Here is a 21645-nt window from a genome sequence, read left to right on the forward strand (position 1 = left end):
CGGCATCATGTATGTAGGTCAAATGTTTGTCATGTCGACCTTTGAATAGATGTTAGGAGATGATTTGAGGTCAACAGTAGTCACTCCTTACAAAGCTGGTTTCATCTTAACCCTGTGGATTCTTTTTTTTTTTTTATTTCCACCTGAGAAACATCCCAAAGTTCAGTCAGGAACAGCTCCAGAACTGTGACGCCCAAATAACCTTGGCCTCTGAATCAGAGACGCAAATAAGAAGTCTCTGTCTCCATCAGCAGGCCACAGGGAGGTCTGAAAAACTACAGCATTTGTGATAAAATGTTGGGTTTGATTCCTACTGTCCACATGAAGTGTTCTCGGGTGAGAACACGACACTGAAACCTAAATCAAACCAATATTTAGTGAGATCACCCGTCTATGTAAACACTACATATAAATAAATAAAAATCACCAATAACAATTGAAATAATAATTTGATATTAAATTCTGACGTGGCTGTAGGTGTTTGTGGATAGTTCTCTGTCTGTCTGGTGGCTTCTCAATAGACTGTTGAGGTGTCCAGGATGCAGCCTGCCCAGTCAGCTGGCAGGCCGTGACCCTACAGGATAAAACAGTCATCCCTGTTATTTATCCAATCTAAAGTTCTACTCTGCACTAACATGAATTGTTTATTCTTTAACTTGTTGGCCACCTTTACCTTGTTGCCTTTACGCCTGTTTTTATTCTAATTGAAGCCAGTGATTGGAGTTCCTGTGTACAGATGACAGAGGGAGGTTGTAAAGGTCGAGGGACGCCTGCTGTCGGTCTGCTTTTTAAATCAGACTCCCTGCATGGAGGGAAAAGCTTTAGATAGTAATGTGGGTGTTTCTCCTGAATCTATTGCAGCATAATTGGCAGTGAACTGACCTTGATTCACAATGCTGGCAGATTGTCTGGGTTTACGCATCAAGCAGCAGAAATACACACACACACACACACACACACACACACAGTGAACTGCAGGTGTCTGGCAGTGATATTTAGCATGTGACTCCTATCGATCGTACCCGGTGTCATGGTGGGAGGTTGACAGCAGACTGCGGGTCATAATACCGACACAAAAATCGAATGGTTCTAACAAAATCATTACATGAGTCTGAAAGTGGAGACTTTGATTCTTCTGAAGGTCATTTGAAATGAAAAGATGCTTTTGCTGGAGTTCATTTTTGTCTCTGACTATTATTTCCATTGACCGTATATATAAGTGGGTGTGGCGTCACTGCTGGTTGCCGCTGGATTCGGTTTTGACCTCACTGTTTGCGGTCCATGCATGAATGTGTGCAGCAGGTACATGACTTCTGTTCTCCGTTTGAACCGCCGTTGGGTTTCAGAGCTGCTAGCTTTGTTTAGGATGGAACGGCTGCTTCCCTGTCGACTTCAGTCACTCAGTCTTGTTTCGTGTCCTCGCTGCTTCCAATGTTAAATCACGTCCTGACCGTTAAGATCCTTTTCTCTTATTTTGCAGTATTCTGTCATCCATTTCCTGTTTTATTTTGATACTCAGCTCTCGTTTCATTTTAGGTTACTTCACTTCCAGTGATTGTTTCCTCCATTGTCTTCCCGCCCTCATGTATTCAGTCTGCGTGTTTCTTACTTTCGGTGCAGTTCGTTGTAATTCCCATCTCTTCGTTCCAGTGTTTTCTCGCGTGAGTTCTTCCAGTGTATGACCTGAGTCTCTGATTATTGGACTGATCTCTGTCTTCTGTAAAGACTATTGAGCTGAGTTGTCTGTGTCTTAGTCGTGCATTTGAGTCCGCTAATGTTCATGTCACATCCAATCACAACGATCAACCAGCCAACACGAGACCTCACATGATCACATTCAGAAGTAAAGACTGTTGACGTGAGATCTCACAGCTGGACTGGAGACGTTCCTTTTCCTTTGCTGATATGTGTTAACAGTTTTTCCCATCCTGTTGGAATGAGTTATATTAATCTGTAGATACATGATTGTGTGTCGGGTTTCACACCATCCTGCACCTCAGAGAGTGGATGTGTGAACGGTGACAAGAGGAGCTAGGTGATGGTGAGACAGCAGGAATGTGAATGAGATAATTAGGAGGCTGAGGTTAGAAATAGCAGCTGCCTCTGTCTGAGTATGTCTCACTGAGTCTGAGCTGAATGGAGTCACACAGATTAGATTAGAGTTATCAGATGCATGATGCACCAGGCTGCAACTTTGTTCTGTTTCACTATGGGTCAAATAGTTAAAAAAAACAAACATCATGTGAACCAACCTGAGAGGAAAACAGCAAGAAACTCATGTTCAGACCCATGAAACTGATACTAAAGCAGGATTTCTCCAACAGGTCTCAAACTGTTCTTCCTAAAAAATAAGGAAACAGGCGATTTAGTCTTTATGCAGACAAACGAAGGGTCTGTTGATGGTTTCGGTCAAAGTAGAACAGAATCCACTGAATATTAGAGCAGATTTTGCGCCATCGACCATTTTGCAAGAGCAGATATGACTTTTCAAGCTAAACGTGCCCATTTTAAAACCCAAACTTGCAGCCAGACTTAGCTGCTGCATCATAACCCCACAGTGAAGCCGGAGGGACAGTTTTATGGGGAAATCTTCAGTCTGGCTGTATTAGTATGCTGAGATCAGCCGGCTGAAGTCACAGCGAGACAGATGGATGGAGGGAAAGAGGGAGGAGAAATATAACGCGAGATAAAGGTTTGGAAGCTGGCAAAATGAAGTGTGTTCTTATGAACATAAATGATTAAATGACTCCTTTTTATCACCACCATTGGCCAGCGTGTCCTCGCTCAGTGGGCCAGTAGGACACTGTTCTGCCTCTCTGTCTCTGTCCTCCTTTCAGCCGATAGCAGCATGAAGTCAGAGTTGGCATTAAGTCACTGTGTCGGCTAACGAGGACACTGGTCTCAGAGCGGCAGATTTACATATCACTGTCGGCCAGATCAAACCTCCGAGACGTCACCGCCAACTTTTTAGTAGCTGCAGATAAATTAGTTCAGTTCACTCTTGACCTACATGCAGGACAAGAGAGACACGAATGTCCTGCTGTGACAACCGCCAATCAAGATTTAAAGATGTTACTGTAGATCAAGTACGAAATGTAGAAATGCTGCAGCAGAAACACCATAAAGGGCTAAAACCAGGAAGTATCTGGGAACAGGAGGGAATAAACAGCCAGAACCAAGAGCACAAGGTGGAACAACAAACTGGCACAGAAAGGTTGAAGCACACAGACTTTATACACACCTGAGGGAGGGAAGACAATTGGACACAGGTGGAAACAATCAGGGCGGGGCTTGTAATCACAGCAGAGGACAGGAAGTCACACGGAGGTACAGCTGAGGCTGATGGGAATGTGTTTGGTTTTATCTGGTGATAATCCCAGAATCTGGATTTTGAAGAAACAGCAGGTCAACAAAACTTCTACAAATCCATTCAGGAATGTATGTAACATGAAATACTATTCGGTTTCTAAAAATGGAGACACATACGGAAGTGACTCTACAGTAGCAGGTAGCTACAAATGGTTGATAATACTTGTCAGAAATGAACCAGCCTGTGACACAGAAACATGAATACTTTATGTTGTGAAAGATCGTGACCTGTCTGAGAGATTCTGCAGCTTCACACCACATCATGAATAAACACCAACACATGCTGGTTCACACTATTCAATATAAAACTCTTATTGTAATTGGCACTACTGAATTTTCTATATTTTGGTCACTAAACACATCAGGACTTGTTTTCATTTTTAATTCAAGGTAAGGAAGAAAACATGTTCTGAATACTGCAACAATAAGTTGTTTTTCAGCTCCATGTTATGGCCTTCAGTGAATGGAACTGCTCACTAGTTGTGGAATAAACAGTCAGTGATAACGGGTTGAATACGGGTGGAGATGGTAGCCACTGGCCCTGTTGAAAGCAGTCTCTGCTGTCAGATGTGAATGTCCCCTTTGATTCTCAAACCGGCCACTGACTCCCAGTCCAGAGGATGCTGGGAAAAGTTTTGGTCTGGTGTTCACAGACTGCTGATGTCGCCTGTTTCTGGTGTACCTTGTTGAGTTAGATACTTGGTATGACCAAGCCAGCCTAAAGAATACATGTACAACCAACTCTGTGCAAAATGTAAACAAAAACACAATGTGATCATTTGCAAATCATGTAAAACCATGTGATCTTCGGGCCCTCAGGCAGCACTGCATTAAAAACACACTATTCTGGGGTGGAAATCACTGCATGGGCTCAGGAACACTTGTGAAAACCATCGTCTGTGAACACAGTTCATCGCTGCATCCACAAATGCTGTTAAAACTCTCCAAAGAAGAAACCAGGTAGAAACATGATCCAGAAACACCGCCGCCTTCTCTGGACCGAGATCATTGAAGATGGACTGAGGTGAAGTGGACAACTGTCCTGAGGTCTGATGGATCACAATCTGAGATTCTGTTTGGAAATCATGGATGCTGCATCCTCCAGGTTAAAGAGGAGAGGGACCATCCAGTTTGTTATCAGCTCAGTTCTAAAGCCAACATCTGTGATGGTACAGGGATGCATTAGTGCACATGGCATGGGTAGCTTGAACATCTGGAAGGAAGCATTAATGCTGAATGATATATTCAGGTTTTGGAGCAACATATGCTGCCATCCAGACAACGTCTCTTTCAGGGAAGGTCTTGTTTATTTCAGCAGAACAGTTGTAATTATAAATGTAAGTAAACTAAACCCTGGCTTCTCTGTTCTTTATATGTTTCCTGCAGCAGCAGGTCTGTTTCCAGTGGTGTGAGATGTGAGGCCGTCTCTGCCTCTTCTTTCTAAACCAGCTGGGAATGAGTGAGCAGCCTGTTTCAGGGCTTATAACAGCCTTCAGAGAGGAAATATTTCATTTATATTATTATATATATATATATATTGTGAACAGATCTGTGGAGAATGCTGTCTGGTGTAAACACACAGCTCATCTCTGGAGCTGCTTTCATGTCCTCACGCTGATTTATAGCAGCTGAATTTGTGTCAGTCGCATTTTTCTCTGAAAGTAGCCCGAAGCTTCTGTCACGCTTATTGAGTGGATGTCGTTATGCGTCTATATGTTGACACGCACACACCGTTACCTGCTGTGTGCTGTGTCAAAGTAATGGATTTTATAGCAGAAGGCTGCGCTGCATGTCATACATAAGCAGTGACTCCTCTGCAACTTCATTAGCTGTGGGACGCTGCTGAGGGAGTTCATGGGTAAAATCAATGTTTGTGTCCCCGACACGTTGCAGCATCATTTCCAGCTGTTGAAATGTGTCCACCTTGACGTCTATGGTGCCTTAACGTGAGACTTTTGTACCACAGCAGCTTGAGAAATGGAAAGTTTCCACGAGCTGACAAATTAAGATGAATCCTGGTGATTTTGAGCTGCATGACAGCTTTAAGACAACAGAACAGAATAATAAATTCCAGTTTTATTCTGTTTTTCCTGCGACGCTCCGGTTCCTCTTGTTGTGTTTAAAACTGCAGCTCTTCCTTGATTCTTGTTTGAGGTGACACATCTTCAAACATAAGCAGCTCTAAAAGCCTCCGCATTCATATATTTAAAGCCACAACATGTATATTTTTTATGTGATTACAGCATCTTTAAAATTATTCTGATAGTATGAGGTTTTATTTGTAGAACATGAATTTAATTGATTAATTAAATTAAACTGCAACCCAAAATTGCTATCTTCCAAAAATATGACAAAGAGCTGCAACATGACAATTAAATAAATGTGATTTGCATGTAAAATCACAGCTTGTGTTGCCCGTCTTTGATTCTGTTTTTTATGTTTTGTTTGTGTTGCTCGATTCTGGTTTGGCAAGCACTAATGGAAACTATGACTCACGCACCAGATGACAGGCAAGCCAAGCTGTGATTTTAGATGCAAATCATATTTTCCTGTACATCTCAATATTGTTATAATTTTGCATGATGGTCATTTTAGTTTGCAATTTACATTTGTCTACATTTTACATATATAGCCCCATATATGAAGATAGAATTAGCACCGTGTGCAGTGCCTGTAGCTCCTTCAGCTCTCTGTCCAGCAGCAGTGATGTTCACCACACAATATTTGGACAGTTCTAATGGGGCAGATGAACATTTTCAAATCTTGATCATTGGAGTGTTAAATTACAATTAATTAATTTTTTTGGCCATGTGAGTGCAGTGCAACAAGCTGTGAATATAACACTGACATATTATCACCAATATGACTTGTTTACACACACACACACACACACACACACACACACACACACACACACACACACACATACACACACACACACACACACACACACACACACACACACACACACACACACACACACACACACACACACTGCTAGAAAAGCAACATCATCAATAATTTGTGGTGGTATTTACGAGGGTCGATGAAAAAGTTCAAAGTCTGCTCCTGTTGTGCGTGAACTGTGCGCAGAGCAGGAGGACGCTGTGACCGTCCTGAGTTAGTTTCACAAACTGGCTCAAAGAATGACAGTCAGTTAAAACAAGTTCAATTTATTAAAGATAGAGTGTGAACTTCAGCACTGTCAGTAATCCAAGCAGCGAGTGGATGTGCGTCATGTGTGCTGTGGAGTTGTTGAGCATGCAAACACAAAATAACACTGATGCCAAAGGAAGGAGGAGAGAAACAGACTAAACACAGCTCGTATAGCCGGAAGGCCGCGTGAAGCGGCATCGGCTGACGACCTACTCATCTCAGACAGTTTGCCCTGCAGGACAAGGGGCGGGGCCTCAGTAAGTGGGATAAACTTTGTCGTTTGATCAACATCTGAGTTGCATTTTTGTGAAATCCTCCTGAGGGGTTTATATGCTCGGCGCACATCATGGCAGTAGGAGCGGTGTGACAGCAGGTGAGAGGTGAAACAAAACTTCACCTGACATCCACAATCTAAAACTTCTTCATGCACTTCGGCTCCTCATTTCTATTTCTCATTGCATATGAGTACATATTCTGACTTTAAGCTTAAAGGTAGTTGTCCCACGGTACTGCTGGTTGTATTTTTAGTGGAGACTCATTAATTTCTTGAGTGAACACAACCTACATGTTTGCTGTGTGTGAGCAGAGGGACAGAAAACACTGGCTGACTCTGTTAAACTGTACTTACACATTCCTCCTGTGGGAAAATGCACAGCAGACATTCTGCCTGAGCAGATTCCTGCAGAAACATCACATTCAACCAACACATAAAAGAAGAGTGAATGCTTTAAAGGAGGGGCCCTTCCCCTCCTGTCTCTACGTCCAGCCTGGTGTGGGTCATCTCACCGAGTCTCAGTTCAGTAGATTAGTCAGTGCAGCGGTGGGATGTTGGTGTGGAGCCCAGAGATCACCAGGAGCTCTGCTTATTTGTTGGAGCTCACTGTTTTGGCTCCTTCCTTACAGAGCTGTCGCCAACAATAAACTCTTCATCCTGTCACAGACCTATAGAGCACCAGAGGTGCTGTGCATCCAGTGACATCAAGTTATGGTCCTATTTTATATTTCATACTATGCTCACATAGAAATAAAGGCATCTTGTCTTCAGCCACCGTTTTTAGAGCCACTATGAATTACAATTTTAATATAATTTATCACAATTACAAAATAAGACTTTCCTTCCAACTATGTTTTTAATTTGACACTCAAAGACCAATGTGCTGCTGTTCATCCATAAATGATTGGTTTAAGTTGGATCATATGTATTTGTAGCAGCTGTCATGTGGATTTGATGTGGCATTGAATTCCCTTTTCTATTCTGTTTTCAGGATTTCTCATTAAGCTGCTTTGGATCATTAATGTGCTCAAAGATCTGAAAAGACTTTCTGTGCATGTTGTCCTTGTTTTAATTATTTGAACTGAGCTGTATCTGGTCATTCTCTTTGATATCTGAATCATTGCTGTTTCTTCTAAATTTTTCTAGATTTTATGCATCTATGTGTTTAAATTAGTTGCTGCACTTTGTGGGTCGGCCTGTGTGCTTTCTCTTCTCAGTCAGTAGTCTTCCAGTTTTGAACTTTTTGATAATGGGATGGAAGATGATGTCACAAATAGAGTGCAAACAAACAAAGACACTTTAGTAATCAAAATGTATAATTGCTGATTTGGTTCACATCACAAAACACTGATATTTAAGTGTTTTTCTAAGGAGCCTCAGGTTTAGGCAGCAGAATCATGTGGTTAGTTTTGGGTTAATATGAATATGTTACAATTGCAGAACACATTTAACTTACATCACGTAATTCAACTGACGTTACTTGTATATTTATTTACACGTTATTTAAAATGAATTCACATTGACTTTTGCTTTTGTTATTTTGTTGACTGACTTCTGTATTCATGTATTTACAAGTCCAGTATTTGAGCCATCCAGCTGCCCATCATCTGTTTCTAATGCTCACACTGACTCATTTTCTATGACTTCGTTCTTCAAAAACACACTTTCAAACACATTTCACAGTTCTAGAGCTGTTATTGTGAAACTAATATCTTTTGCACTGTGGACCAACATAACTATTAAACATTTTGATGTGAGACTGGACTGACAAAGCTTTCACCTCACTTTCATTGACTGTTTTTGCAGTTGTTTTAAATAAAATGAAGAAAATAAAAAGTCTAAACTAAGAAATGTAACAGTTGCTCATTGGTTCATGGTTTCCTTTGGCTATTAAGCTTTTTAATAATAATTAGACTTTTGGACATTTTTGGGACCCTGATCCGTCATCAGGTATAAAGATCTCACCTCCCTCCTGTCCTGTCTGGTTCCAGGCGTTTGGCCAGGCCTACTCCACCCAGCGTAAGGTAGCAGAGGATGGGGAGACCAACGAGGAGACACTGCTGCAGGAATCTGCCACCAAGGAGGCCTACTACATGGGCCGTCTCCTGGAGCTGCAGTCGGAGCTGAAGCACAGCCGAGCCACCACCTCTAACACCCAGGCTGACAACGAGCACCTGAGCAGCCTGCTGCAGGAGCTCAGGGAGGTAAAGTGCAGCTGATGGGGTGTGGGATATCGTATCTTAACCTTTCTTAGAAAACCAGCCAGGTTTGAAATATGTCAATTAAAAAGAACAGTTGACCTTTGTCTGACATGGTTTGGTCCTTCCATCTTCCCTCTCTTTCAGTATCATGTAAAACATAGACACCCTCATGCACACTCAGGTTTCTTTGCATCATTTGTGTCATAAAGCTGCAGTTCTGTCTCAGCAGAGTAACGAGATGTTGGAGCTGCAGCGGAGCAGGATGAGAGAGGAGATCCGAGAGTACAAGTTTCGAGAGTCTCGGCTTCTCCAGGATTACACCGAACTAGAGGAGGAGAACATCTCTCTGCAGAAACTCGTGTCCACGCTCAAACAGAACCAGGTATGGATGACACACACACACACACACACACACACACACACACACACACACACACACACACACACACACACACATGGAGACACACACACACACACACACACACACACACACACACACACACACGGAGACACACACACACACACACACACACACACATGGAGACACACACACACACACACACACACACACACACACACACACATGGAGACACACACACACACACACACACACACACACACACACACACACACACACACACACACACACACACACACACACACACACACACACATGGAGACAGAACACTGACACTTCAAAATGTTCCAAAATCCAAATCAGTTCGTAGGTTTTATGAGGAAGGAAATATGTTTGTAAGGCCTTAATGCTGAAAATACAAAAGCTCAACTATAGATTAGGAACGTCTGTCATAAACACGATACAGTCGATTGGCCAGATGATCTTTTTTTCTGATGATCTGTTTTTAAGCCTTTAACTCCAATGGTGACAAGTCCCAATTTTGAAAGCTGCTGGAGGATTTCAAGCAACAATCAGGCTCACAGTGAGTTACAACACAGGTATATACAGGAGTCTGACCATTCAGTGCTCAACCTCACAGGTAACCAGTGAAGGGCAGTCAGGACTGGTAGAGGTGGTTACTTTTCTTATTAGGAGATAAAAGCCTGGGAGCAGCAGTGTGTATCAACTGCAGTCTTTGGATGTTGTTCCTGCTGATACCAGAATAAAGTGTGTTGCAATGGTCAAGTCTGGAAGTTGTAAAAACATGGAAGAGCTTTTCTTTTTGTCTGCAGCGGGAAGAAATGACCTGATCTTGGTCGGTTGTCTCTATCAGGCAAAGCAGGACACTTATTTTAGGCACCTGACTCCAAAATAACATCTAGGTATTGAGCCTCTTTACAGATATTATTAGATTAGGTACCCAGACTCGAGGAGAGATTGTTAAAGCGGCTACAAATGGGGCCAGATGGGGAAATTATAATTATGATCTGATTTGGGGACATTTAACTTCAGGAAGTCTGTGGCACCAGGTTTTATTGGGACTTAAACAAAGATATCATCTGCGTAGCAATGGAGATTGATGCCATGTCTATGAGTGATTAGCATCAGGAGTAGCACGTATAAAGTAAATGAGAAGGGACTCAAAATAGATCCATGGGGGACACAAGCAGGGGAAACATCTCCAAGAATTACAGAGACGGACCTGTTTGACAGATAGGAGATTCATTAAAGCCACATCAATCATCCCAAACACGGTTCTTTAGACGGCTGACTGGGACATTAAGGTCCACTGTGTACAGGCCAGAGTCCGCTTTCATCTATGACCTTGACCAGAGCAGTCTCTGTGGAAACCCTGGAAACCAGTGACCCCAACAGGAATGAATGAATGAATGAGAGAAACAGAACCAGCACCAGAAGGACCCACACTGTCTGGGACAGGGCAGTGAAATGCAGAGCCTGGAAGCTGGGCCGGGTCTTCTGGAGAAAACACTGAGTCAGGATAAAGGCAATAAAGTTAATAAATCGATTCTCTGGTTCCTTTCTTTTTAGGATGTGATGCAAATGTTTATGATCTCGTTGTTCAAACTGTGGTTCAGGTGGAGTACGAAGGCCTGAAGCATGAGATCAAGGTCCTGGAGGAGGAGACGGAGCTGCTGAACAGCCAGTTACAGGACGCGCTGCGCCTGAAGGACATCTCAGACACCCAGCTGGAGGAGGCGCTGGAGTCCCTGAAGAGCGAGCGCGAGCAGAAGAACCACCTGCGCAGAGAGCTTGTCCACCACCTCAACATGTGTGACGTGGCCTACACCGGCAGCGCTCACCTGATGTTCAGCTCCGCCCCCCCCAGCGGCACCGCCACCCCAACGACACTGCTGTCCCCGAACACAGAGGACCCAACGAGGTGGACACACACACCCACACTGCTGATTTACTTTGCCAGTTATGTTTTGAAGGGTTTGGATGGTTATTGCTGCATGGATTCAAAACGGTCATCGGTTGGGCGTTCAGTTCATCAGACTTTGGAATCAGAAAATGGATTTCACGTCCTCCCAATCCACATGTTGTTAGGTTTGGATCTGTAAGACACTTTATGTTGAGGGAAATGTGATGGTTTTTCCGAAATACTAAACCAGTCAATACATCATTTACAACATTGTGAGTCCATCTCAGTACTTTTACTATGTATTTTACTATCTTGTCTGTGGCTCTCAGCTCCAAGCCCATTGGTTCCTCCTGCTGACATAAATTATAAAATATGTTTAATTAAAAGAAAGAACAGGTTAATGTAGTTTTTAACAAACGCTGCAGAAACAGGAGGGTGTGTTTGTATGTGTATGTATGTAGGTGTATGAGGCTTTAAATCTAAATAAACGATGAAAATATGTTTTCAGGGCAATGAAAGAACATGTCACCGAGGGCAACAGTGAGGCTCACTATAGTTTTCCAATAGTTTTGGACAATGAATGGAGCTCTATGGCTCAGAGGAATAAGACGTATCAGACACACACACAATACTTGTTAGTAGATACACCGGTTTGGCTCTGTCAATGGGATTTATTGTCATTATAAAAAAAGACTTATCCTTTAACCGAGTGTTCTGCATTACTGAAACACAACTATAACAACTTTAATCATTCTTTGGTTGCAGGGCGCCAATATTGTAGGAAAACAGGTAAAATATGTTGACATTTGGAGGATGTATCCATTGAAATTTACATTTACATTTATACATTTCCTATAAAACATCTGTTGATGCTGCTGAATGCATTTTGTAGGAGACACACAGTGTGTTTCTGTTTATATTGGAACAGGTGTACAAGGTGACTTTCTGCACCAGATTAATAATAATAATAAAATAAAAGTGACTATGAGGACAAAGCAAAAAAATCTGCTTTAGCTCAAACTTCCGTTGTGAAAGGTTGATCTGCAGTCGAACTTTGGTTGGTGGTGAAACACGCCACTGACCAGAGCTGTGAAAATGTAGTCATGAACGTCCTGCAGATAGACTGCATACTTTGCCACAGGCCGAACTGTATTACGTGATGACTGTAAACGATCATTCTCTTCGTGCCCTGTGTGAACCAGAGGATGTTAAACATGCTGCACTTTGCTCTGATCTTCCAGGTGTAACGGCCACCTGCACGGCGGGATGGGAGTGACGCCGGCTGCAGGGTCGGTGCCCAGAGCTAACGGAGAGAACCGAGGGCCGGGTTGGAAAGCTGAGGGGGCGACGACATCGGACCTCCTCAGTGAGATGAACCTGACAGAGATCCAGAAGCTGAAGCAGCAGCTGATGACGGTGAGTCTTGTCTCTGATAAAGATAGATGGAGGGTTTAAGAGTAAAGATTCTATTACTGAAAAAATGTGTCTCCAATGTAAAGTTTTTACAATACATAAGATACATACAGGATAAATAGATGCAACCTGGTGTCACGGCAAAACGTGGAATAGACACGCCCGTCCACTCCAGCAAAACGTGGAATAGACACGCCCGTCCACTCCAGCAAAACGTGGAATAGACACGCCCGTCCACTCCAGCAAAATGTGGAATAGACACGCCCGTCCCCTCCAGCAAAACGTGGAATAGACACGCCCGTCCGCTCCAGCAAAACGTGGAATAGACACGCCCGTCCGCTCCAGCAAAACGTGGAATAGACACGCCCGTCCACTCCAGCAAAACGTGGAATAGATACGCCCGTCCACTACAGCAAAATGTGGAATAGACACGCCCGTCCACTCCAGCAAAATGTGGAATAGACACGCCCGTCCCCTCCAGCAAAACGTGGAATAGACACGCCCGTCCGCTCCAGCAAAACGTGGAATAGACACGCCCGTCCGCTCCAGCAAAACGTGGAATAGACACGCCCGTCCACTCCAGCAAAACGTGGAATAGATACGCCCGTCCACTACAGCAAAACGTGGAATAGATACGCCCGTCCACTACAGCAAAACGTGGAATAGATACGCCCGTCCACTACAGCAAAACGTGGAATAGATACGCCCGTCCACTACAGCAAAACGTGGAATAGACACGCCCGTCCACTCCAGCAAAACGTGGAATAGACACGCCCGTCCACTCCAGCAAAACGTGGAATAGACACGCCCGTCCACTCCAGCAAAACGTGGAATAGACACGCCCGTCCACTCCAGCAAAACGTGGAATAGACACGCCCGTCCCCTCCAGCAAAACGTGGAATAGACACACCCGTCCACTCCAGCAAAACGTGGAATAGACACGCCCGTCCACTCCAGCAAAACGTGGAATAGACACACCCGTTCACTACAGCAAAATGTGGAATAGATACGCCCGTCCACTACAGCAAAATGTGGAATAGATACGCCCGCCCACTACAGCAAAATGTGGAATAGATACGCCCGTCCACTACAGCAAAATGTGGAATAGATACGCCCGCCCACTACAGCAAAATGTGGAATAGATACGCCCGTCCACTACAGCAAAACGTGGAATAGACACGCCCGTTCACTACAGCAAAACGTGAGATAGCTACGCTTGGTGCTGTCTAGGTGTGAAAGTTGCACGTTTTCCTGTAAGGGATGAAAATTAAACATACTGCATGCTTTGAACCATGTGATTTACAGGAAAAATAAATGTTTTCAAAAACACGTGGTTGTGATTACTAAATAAGAACACGGTTGGAGTTTTGAAACAAAACCCCAACCATCGCCTCATCGTCCCACATGGCAGTTAGTGACTAATGCCACTAAGTAACTTTCTACCTCCTAATACTGCCAGAAATATCCTTTGTACTTGGTTTCAAAACCTCTGTTGACCTCAGTCACATGATCCCGTGTCACAGGACATTTACCTGTGTGTAAGTGTCACGCTTACAAAATGTGTACCTTCCGCACCAAAACAGCCATCTCACGTTTTGCTGTAGTGGACGCGCGTGTCTATTTCACACTTTGCCGTGATACCGGGTTGAAAGTTAACGTAATCACCAACATCACAACAACTGTTTCTCTGAGTGTCACAACTAAATGACAAAATGGGTTGATTACTGATTAATGTCTCCAAAACAGTCACAGATAACTATCACCTTATCTGGTGCCTCTCTGGTTCAGGTTTGGTTAGAGGTTAGAGGTCAGGTAAATATGGAGCTGGTCCACATGTGGTTAGCCTAGCTTAGCATAAAGACTGGAAGCAGGGGGAAACAGCTGGCTCTATAGTAAGTTGAAAACATGGTCAGTGCCACTTAAACAGACATTATTTTACACACAGACATGAAGATTGATTTCAGAAAGGAAGAACATCTGCATGTTTTCATTTTGTAGTTCCAGTTTCTTCCTGCTGACATGCAGTTTTTTAAATATTCTCTCAGATTTTCTATTAAAATCGTACCAAACGGTAAATTTGGGAGATAATTTCTGTGATAATCAGAAACACACACGACAGTTTCAGTCTTTATTTTCACCGTCTGCTGGGATCATAATTCAGCAGCTGACTCTAACAGGCTTTTGAATAATTTACAGTGAAACCATGCTGATATACAGTATCCCCACTGCGCACAGCACTCTGCCTCTCACTCCCCCCTTTGTCTCCTCCTCCTGCACACACCCATTATTGTCTTCCTCCCTCACGTCCCCAAACTCTCAGGACGTGACTGAGTGCATCACATCGTGCTCACATCCCCACGACGCTGTACTCTGTGTATACACACATCCACGTGTGTGTGTGCATCTGCTGTGGTTCCTGTAGGTGTAATCGCATCCATCCCTGCTCTCTGCAGACGCTCTGATAGGCTGGTGAGCAGGAAGAGCTTATTTATATCTCAGCTGACACACTACACTATCGACCACTCTCCAGTACACGGTTGGGTTTCATCGCTGCTGCTGCTGTCTGGTCGGCTCTTTTTCAAATGAATCAACATTTGTGCGACAGAGTTGTTTCTTCAGCTCCAGTCAACTGGAAGGGTTTACTTTAATGTTCAAAAATATCATCCCAGCCATATGAGCTCATGATTGTTTTGTTTTTTAATAATGCTGTGATGCAGTCTGAAGGAAACCTGAGACGGCTGTTTTGGTCCACTGTAACTTAAAAGTTCAGGTGTGGTTGTGAAGATGCTTAAATTGTTAAAGTTGTAAAGAAATTATTTTGTGTTGAATAGTTTGTCTCTGACGTGTCACCTGACTGGAATCAAACAGGATGCTGCGATCGAACTTTATGGACGTTAACCAGTAGTCCACCCAGAAGCCTCTGAGCCAGGTTCAACTTTTGTACCAGACAGATTCTGTACATTTTGACCAGCACTGTAACAGTCTGGTGTTTTTAATGAAATTATAAAGAAGCTTGGGATTTGTTTGTTTGTTTGTTTGTTTGTTTTTAAAATAATGCTATTGTGTGTTTGAACAAACCCTGGACCACTCAAACATTATGTTGTTTCTACTTTGAAAATAATAATGCACACTACTTTTGTTGCATTATTATGTATATTGTTATAAGCAAATCTAAATTGACTTTGAATATTTTGACTATTGTTTACATCCCTTAATACCACTAAATATTGATCAGCAGCAAAAAACTGTGGGACATCTTATCGTTTAATCGAGATGTCCAATGTTTGATTCTCATCAGCATCTCTATCTCGATGGTTTTCCAATAAACATCCTGTATCGCCTATTATCCTCATCATCCTCATCATCCTCATCATTCTCAAGACTGAAGCACACACAAACAGCTTAAATAGCCATTTATCAAATTATTACAAGAGACCCAGTGCTCACAGGAATTTCTTTAACGATAAACCTTCCTTATATTTCCTGCTCTAACATCTGTATCTCTAACCTGACTCAGTGTGAACTGTCCTTATCTTGTGTCCTTCTTCAGGCAGTTGTGTTGAGGACATGTTGTCCTCACGTTTCACTTCCTTTGGTCTGTCCATCAAACCACAAGCTGAATCATCTTTGTAGCTGTTAATTCAAAGTTCTTCCCTGTTTATTTTCATGATTTTTTTTCTCCTGATGGATGTTTTGGGTTTCTGCAGGTTTTGTGAACATCAAATAGTCTCACATTTGTCAGAGTTTGGTCTCAAATGCACAACCATAAAATAAAAAAGGAAAGGAAAGAAAATCCTCTTAATGATGTAAGTGTAGGCAGTTCCACAAACACTCAGTCCAAAAGCAAAAATCCTGAAGGCAAAGATGCAAACACAGAAATGTATTGAAAACTGTCTTAAAGACACTGAGGAAGACGCAACGATAATCTGACTAAAGAGGGAGGAAGCACGCAGACTTTATACACAGGAGGACAGGGGATAATCAAATGCAGCTGGAAACAAATCAGACACAGGTGGGAAGACGAGAGGACAGGAAGTAAAGACAACAGAAGAGAGACAATAAGGTGCGCTGTCAAAATAAAACAGGAAGTCATGGATGACTAAAGACAGAGAGACAGAGGACCAGAGGACGAGGAAAAGACAGCTTGACAAAACTAAACAGTGAGAACGGACTTAAAGGGGCAGGAAGAAACTGATCTGACAAAACTAAACAAGACAAGGGTGAACTCAAACGCTGACATTAGCAGATTATATTTTGTATGTGGTTATATATAACCTGCAAAATGTATTTATGTAATTGGAAAATGTATAAAACATCTGGCATGTTCTATCAAATGGTGTTTTTCCCTCATCTTGCTGCTGCCCTCCTCAGGTTGAACGTGAGAAAGTAGCCCTGATGACGAGCCTGCAGGAGTCCCACATTCAGCTGCAGCACACCCAGGGAGCCCTGACGGAGCAGCACGAGAAGACCCTCCGCCTCAGCCAGAGAGTCGCCGTCCTCCGCCGGCTGCATCGGAGGGTCAGCCGGGAGGCTCACGGCAGCACCGCCGCTCAGCTCAACTCTGAAACCCTGAGGGAGCTGCACAGAGCTGAGGAGGAGGCTGAGGAGGAAGGAGAACCTGAGGAGGACAAGAGTGAGGCACTGGATAAGAGGCAGGTGTTTTCATACCAAACTCCAGGTCTGGAGATCCTGCAGTGCAAATACCGCGTGGCTGTGACGGAGGTGGTGGAGCTGAAGGCGGAGCTGAAAGCCCTCCGTGAGAGGCTGGCTCAGTGTGGAGAGGGACAAGGAGCAGCGGAGGAGAAGCCAAGGAGGAACAGTCAGTTCCAGAAGCTGGAGAGGCAGGTCACCTGTCTGGAGAGGAGCTGCCGGGAGGGACGGGAGAAGGTGAGCCCTCACACCGACACTTACTAGTGTCTTTGAACACAACGGGGAATATTTACAGAGATAAAAGATTTCCTCTCCCCTGCTCTCCTCTCCCCTGCTCTCCTCTCCTCCTCTCTCCTCCTCTCTCCTCCTCTCCTCTCCTCTCCTCTCCTCTCCTCTCCTCTCCTCTCCTCTCCTCTCCTCTCCTCTCCTCTCCCCTGCTCTCCTCTCCCCTGCTCTCCTCTCCTCTCCTCTCCTCTCCTCTCCTCTCCTCTCCTCTCCTCTCCTCTCCTCTCCTCTCCTCTCCCCTGCTCTCCTCTCCTCTCCTCTCCTCTCCTCTCCTCTCCTCTCCTCTCCCCTCCTCAGATTTCTACCCTGGAGTCTGACTTGCAGGCTGCTCAGTCAGCAGCCACAGAGAGGCAGGGGGCGTTGAACGCAGCTCAGGACGAGCTGGTGACCCTGAGTGAGGAACTTGCTCAGCTCTACCACCATGTTTGTCTGTGCAACAACGAAACACCGAACCGGGTCATGCTGGACTACTACAGGTGGGACTGTCTTCACAACAGAAAGCATGCAGCAACAGTGATTTCTAAAGGTTACAGTGATTGAGTGGCAGCTTGAGGAACTTACATTAGAAGAGGCTCATTTAAGGAGGAAAGGTACCAATGCAATATACATTGTAAATGAATCCCAAAACCATTTATTGCCTCTATGAGGTGATGTCTTCTTACTCATCATGTTGGAGGTTTTGCTGCTAGGATAAACAGCCTGTGTTGCACAGTGCTTGCACACAGTAACAGTCAACCCGTAACGTTCCCAACAGCAGAACAAACACTTCTGCTGGATGTCTCATTGGGTTTTTGGCAGTAAGAGCTGTTTTCTGGTGTTTTCTTACTGGACATGGTTCGTTGCCTGTTTATAATGAACTGAATAGTACAGACATGTAAGCCGTGACCAGCGAGCCAAAAACTTGAACCATTCCACTCTAAAGATAAATAAAACTTTAAAATCCTATTATATATTGTTATTACGATTCATGTCACTCAGAGCTTCTGGGCCACAAGTCTGATACAGCTATCATCACGAGAGAAGTTAGAGGTGGTCTGTTTTACATTTTCAATGTTCAGGTGCTTGCAGGGATGGCACGTTATTACTAATGGAGTCTTAAAAAGGCAGTAGGGTAAGCCTTTGATTCTCAGGAGACTTCCGCACAGTTAATACGAGGTGTGATACCCGTGATAGAGCTTTCAGCGTGACTCTCTTTCACCCCTTACTATCACTCAGCTTATCACTGTGCAGCCTGCTGTTTCTGGGAAATGGCACCACCAGAGACTTCAGAGAGTTCGACAGCTTTTCCACCAGGAAGTTCCCTCAGCATGAACAGCAGCTCTACGTCGCTGCCCATGTTAACCTCCATGTCTCCAGCACTTCACCCTCATCTCGAGGTTTACCGGGTGACTCAGCTTGTGATCTGGTTGGTTCCCCTCCCAGGCCTGGCCTGATGTGGGCGCCTGTTAATCCCAATATACCAAAGATAAATGTCATGAATGTACCTGGACTGTGTACTGACTGAGTGTATCTGATTGGCCGATGCGGTGGGTGGACTGAGCTGTGGTAAAAGCTGAGCTGGGATCAGCTCTGTGCTGATCAGGGCTGTGTTTCCAGAGACCTCTTCCCTCGTAGCCGTTCTGTTTCAACACACTGGACTTACAACATGGACTTACAGAGTCCATGTTTTCATGCAGTGCTGATCATTTTGGCCTTCGTCTGCATCTTGTCTGGGACCAGTGTGCCTTTCAAATCTGAAGGAAAATAATTTAAGGGCCAAATGTGTCTTTAATTTAGAAGTACTGTCAGGACCAAAAAATACACAGAGGAACCGAAACATGATGACGACCTGCCAGACATGCTGTAGATCGTTTGTGTGTCACCAACTCCATCCCACCGAGGCATGAAGTCGACGAGACCTCTGACGCAGCGCTGTGATGTCAGGCATCGAGACCTTAATGCAGATCCTTTAAGTTCTGTAAGTTCCCCCAAACTGTGTCTCTGGTTCAGGGTGTGTCCGTCCTCAGACCGCTGACTGACACCACAGGCTCTGGGATTTCGGAAATGCTCTGACCGATAATGATTTGGGTTTTCTCGAAGTTGCTCAGGTATTTACACCCTCCCATTTCCCCTGCGTCTGACACACCGACTAGAATACATGACTCTTCACTTTCCACAGTGTCGTAGACGTCGACATCTTCTGTGTCCTCTGTTTAAGTTTAATGACTATACAAACCCTGAGCTCAAACATTTCACTACTGGAATTAGTGAAGAAACCTTTTTTTAACAGGAAGAGAATGACTCAAACCAACCGACACGTTACATGTTCCACAGGTTAAAACATCTGACTCACTGTTTCTTCTTCTAGACAAGGCAGGGGCCTCAGGGGCGTTTATGCCAGTCTCAAAGCCATGTCTTCGGACAACAGCAAAGTTCTCCTCACACCGCGCCTGGCCAGGCGGCTGGCCGCTGTCACCTCGACAACCTCGACTCCCGGGGAGTCCCGGAGCCCCTCGGAGTCTCCGTCCAAAGAGCCTCTATCTGGGGACCGGGAGGGAGAGGAGAAGGAGGCGGACAGGGAGGGTCCTCAGGGGCCATCTGAGCCCAGCCTGCCGCCCAGCACACCTCCTACCCGCTCGCCCAGCATCAGTGCCTCTTCTTCATCATCGTCATCATCGTCACCCGCCCTGGATCCCGCCGGTGAGCTGCGCAGGGAGCCAATGAACATCTACAATCTCAACGCCATCATCAGGGACCAGGTAGAGCACACGGCTCACTTCCTGTCCTCCCCCCTCTTAAACTCCAATTACTCTCCTCAGTTTTTAGCAACCACAACTTTTCTCCACCTCCATCTTTCCTCCAGCTCGTCCCATTTTGTCTCTGTATTTTCTTTGTTTATGTCCTCCCTCTCCGCTCTCCTTCCCTTCATCGCTTGCTGATGGTGTGTTTGCTTTTTTTTATTCACCAGCTCCTTTCTTCATCTTTTTCTCCGAAGCAACTCCAGAATAAAGCTGACCACCTTGTATCCTCTTATATTCTGGTGTCCTCACTTCCTGTCCCCTCCCCCTCCCTCTGCTTCCTCTCCTCCCCCAGGTGAAGCACCTCCAGCGGGCTGTGGACCGGTCGCTGCAGCTGTCCAGACAGAGAGCTGCAGCCCGGGAGCTGGCCCCTCTGCTGGACAAGGACAAGGAGAGCTGCCTGGAGGAGATCCTGAAACTCAAGTCTTTGCTCAGCACCAAGAGAGAGCAGATAGCCACTCTGAGGCTGGTGCTGAAGGCCAACAAACAGGTGAGGGGTCGCCATGATGAATAATGTGGCACTGTTGAAGGTATTATTGTAAGTTCAAACAAAGCGAGGTGGCTGGGGGGGTCTGGAGGTGAACACTGTCAGTGTCATGTTGAAGGAAGGGAAATCGAATTGGAAAACAAAAAACTGAATTTATGTGTGTGTGTGTGTGTGTGTGTGTGTGTGTGTGTGTGTGTGTGTGTGTGTGTGTGTGTGTGTTCTCCCAGACGGCGGAGGTGGCTCTGTCCAACCTGAAGAGTAAGTACGAGGCAGAGAAGTCGATGGTGACCGTCACCATGATGAAGCTGAGGAACGAGCTGAAGGCCCTGAAGGAGGACGCCGCCACCTTCTCCTCTCTGAGAGCCATGTTCGCCACCAGGTCAGAGACCGAGCTGGAGCAAATAAAGTACACTGATACAATACTGTTTTCATATTAACCTGAACTGAAATGCTTGTACATTCACGTTCCCCACAACTCTACTTCTGAGCCCTCTGGCCAAAAGGTCAATCAACCATTTGAGTTATTCTATTTCTCTCTGTGTTTTCTTTCAATCCACATTAGAAATTAAGCTTTGTCACATGTTGTATTTACTTTTCATTAATACTTTGTGTCTACACTGTGAATATGAAACCAGCTAGCTTAGCTTAGCACACGGGGGTAGAACAACAATGCTCGCTTGGTCTCGAGGTAACAACATCCACCTGTTTGCACCTTTAGAGCTCATTAATTAACATGTTATTCCTTGTTTGG

The 21645-nt window shown here is 44.6% G+C and overlaps 1 protein-coding gene across 5 annotated transcripts in view; it reads left to right on the forward strand.

Annotated features, from left to right (window-relative positions):
- The window catches only part of LOC138202421 (protein bicaudal D homolog 1-like), a 52272-nt gene that overhangs the window by 15939 nt on the left and 14688 nt on the right, over nt 1–21645 (forward strand). For 3 of the 5 annotated variants that reach the window (XM_069156378.1, XM_069156375.1, XM_069156377.1), the window contains exons 2-10: nt 8791–9003; nt 9230–9382; nt 10996–11300; nt 12524–12698; nt 17067–17582; nt 17928–18106; nt 19978–20368; nt 20703–20897; nt 21122–21273. In XM_069156378.1, the coding sequence (XP_069012479.1) occupies nt 8791–9003; nt 9230–9382; nt 10996–11300; nt 12524–12698; nt 17067–17582; nt 17928–18106; nt 19978–20368; nt 20703–20897; nt 21122–21273 (2279 nt within the window). Of the gene's footprint in view, nt 1–8790; nt 9004–9226; nt 9383–10995; nt 11301–12523; nt 12699–17066; nt 17583–17927; nt 18107–19977; nt 20369–20702; nt 20898–21121; nt 21274–21645 lie in introns of all 5 variants that reach the window. The other 2 variants (XM_069156374.1, XM_069156376.1) reach the window with 1 other exon arrangement.

This window comes from Embiotoca jacksoni, unplaced genomic scaffold (genome assembly GCF_022577435.1).
Source record: "Embiotoca jacksoni isolate LCO1_2020_lvr unplaced genomic scaffold, fEmbJac1.0.p SCAF_21, whole genome shotgun sequence".
Lineage (NCBI taxonomy): Eukaryota > Metazoa > Chordata > Actinopteri > Embiotocidae > Embiotoca > Embiotoca jacksoni.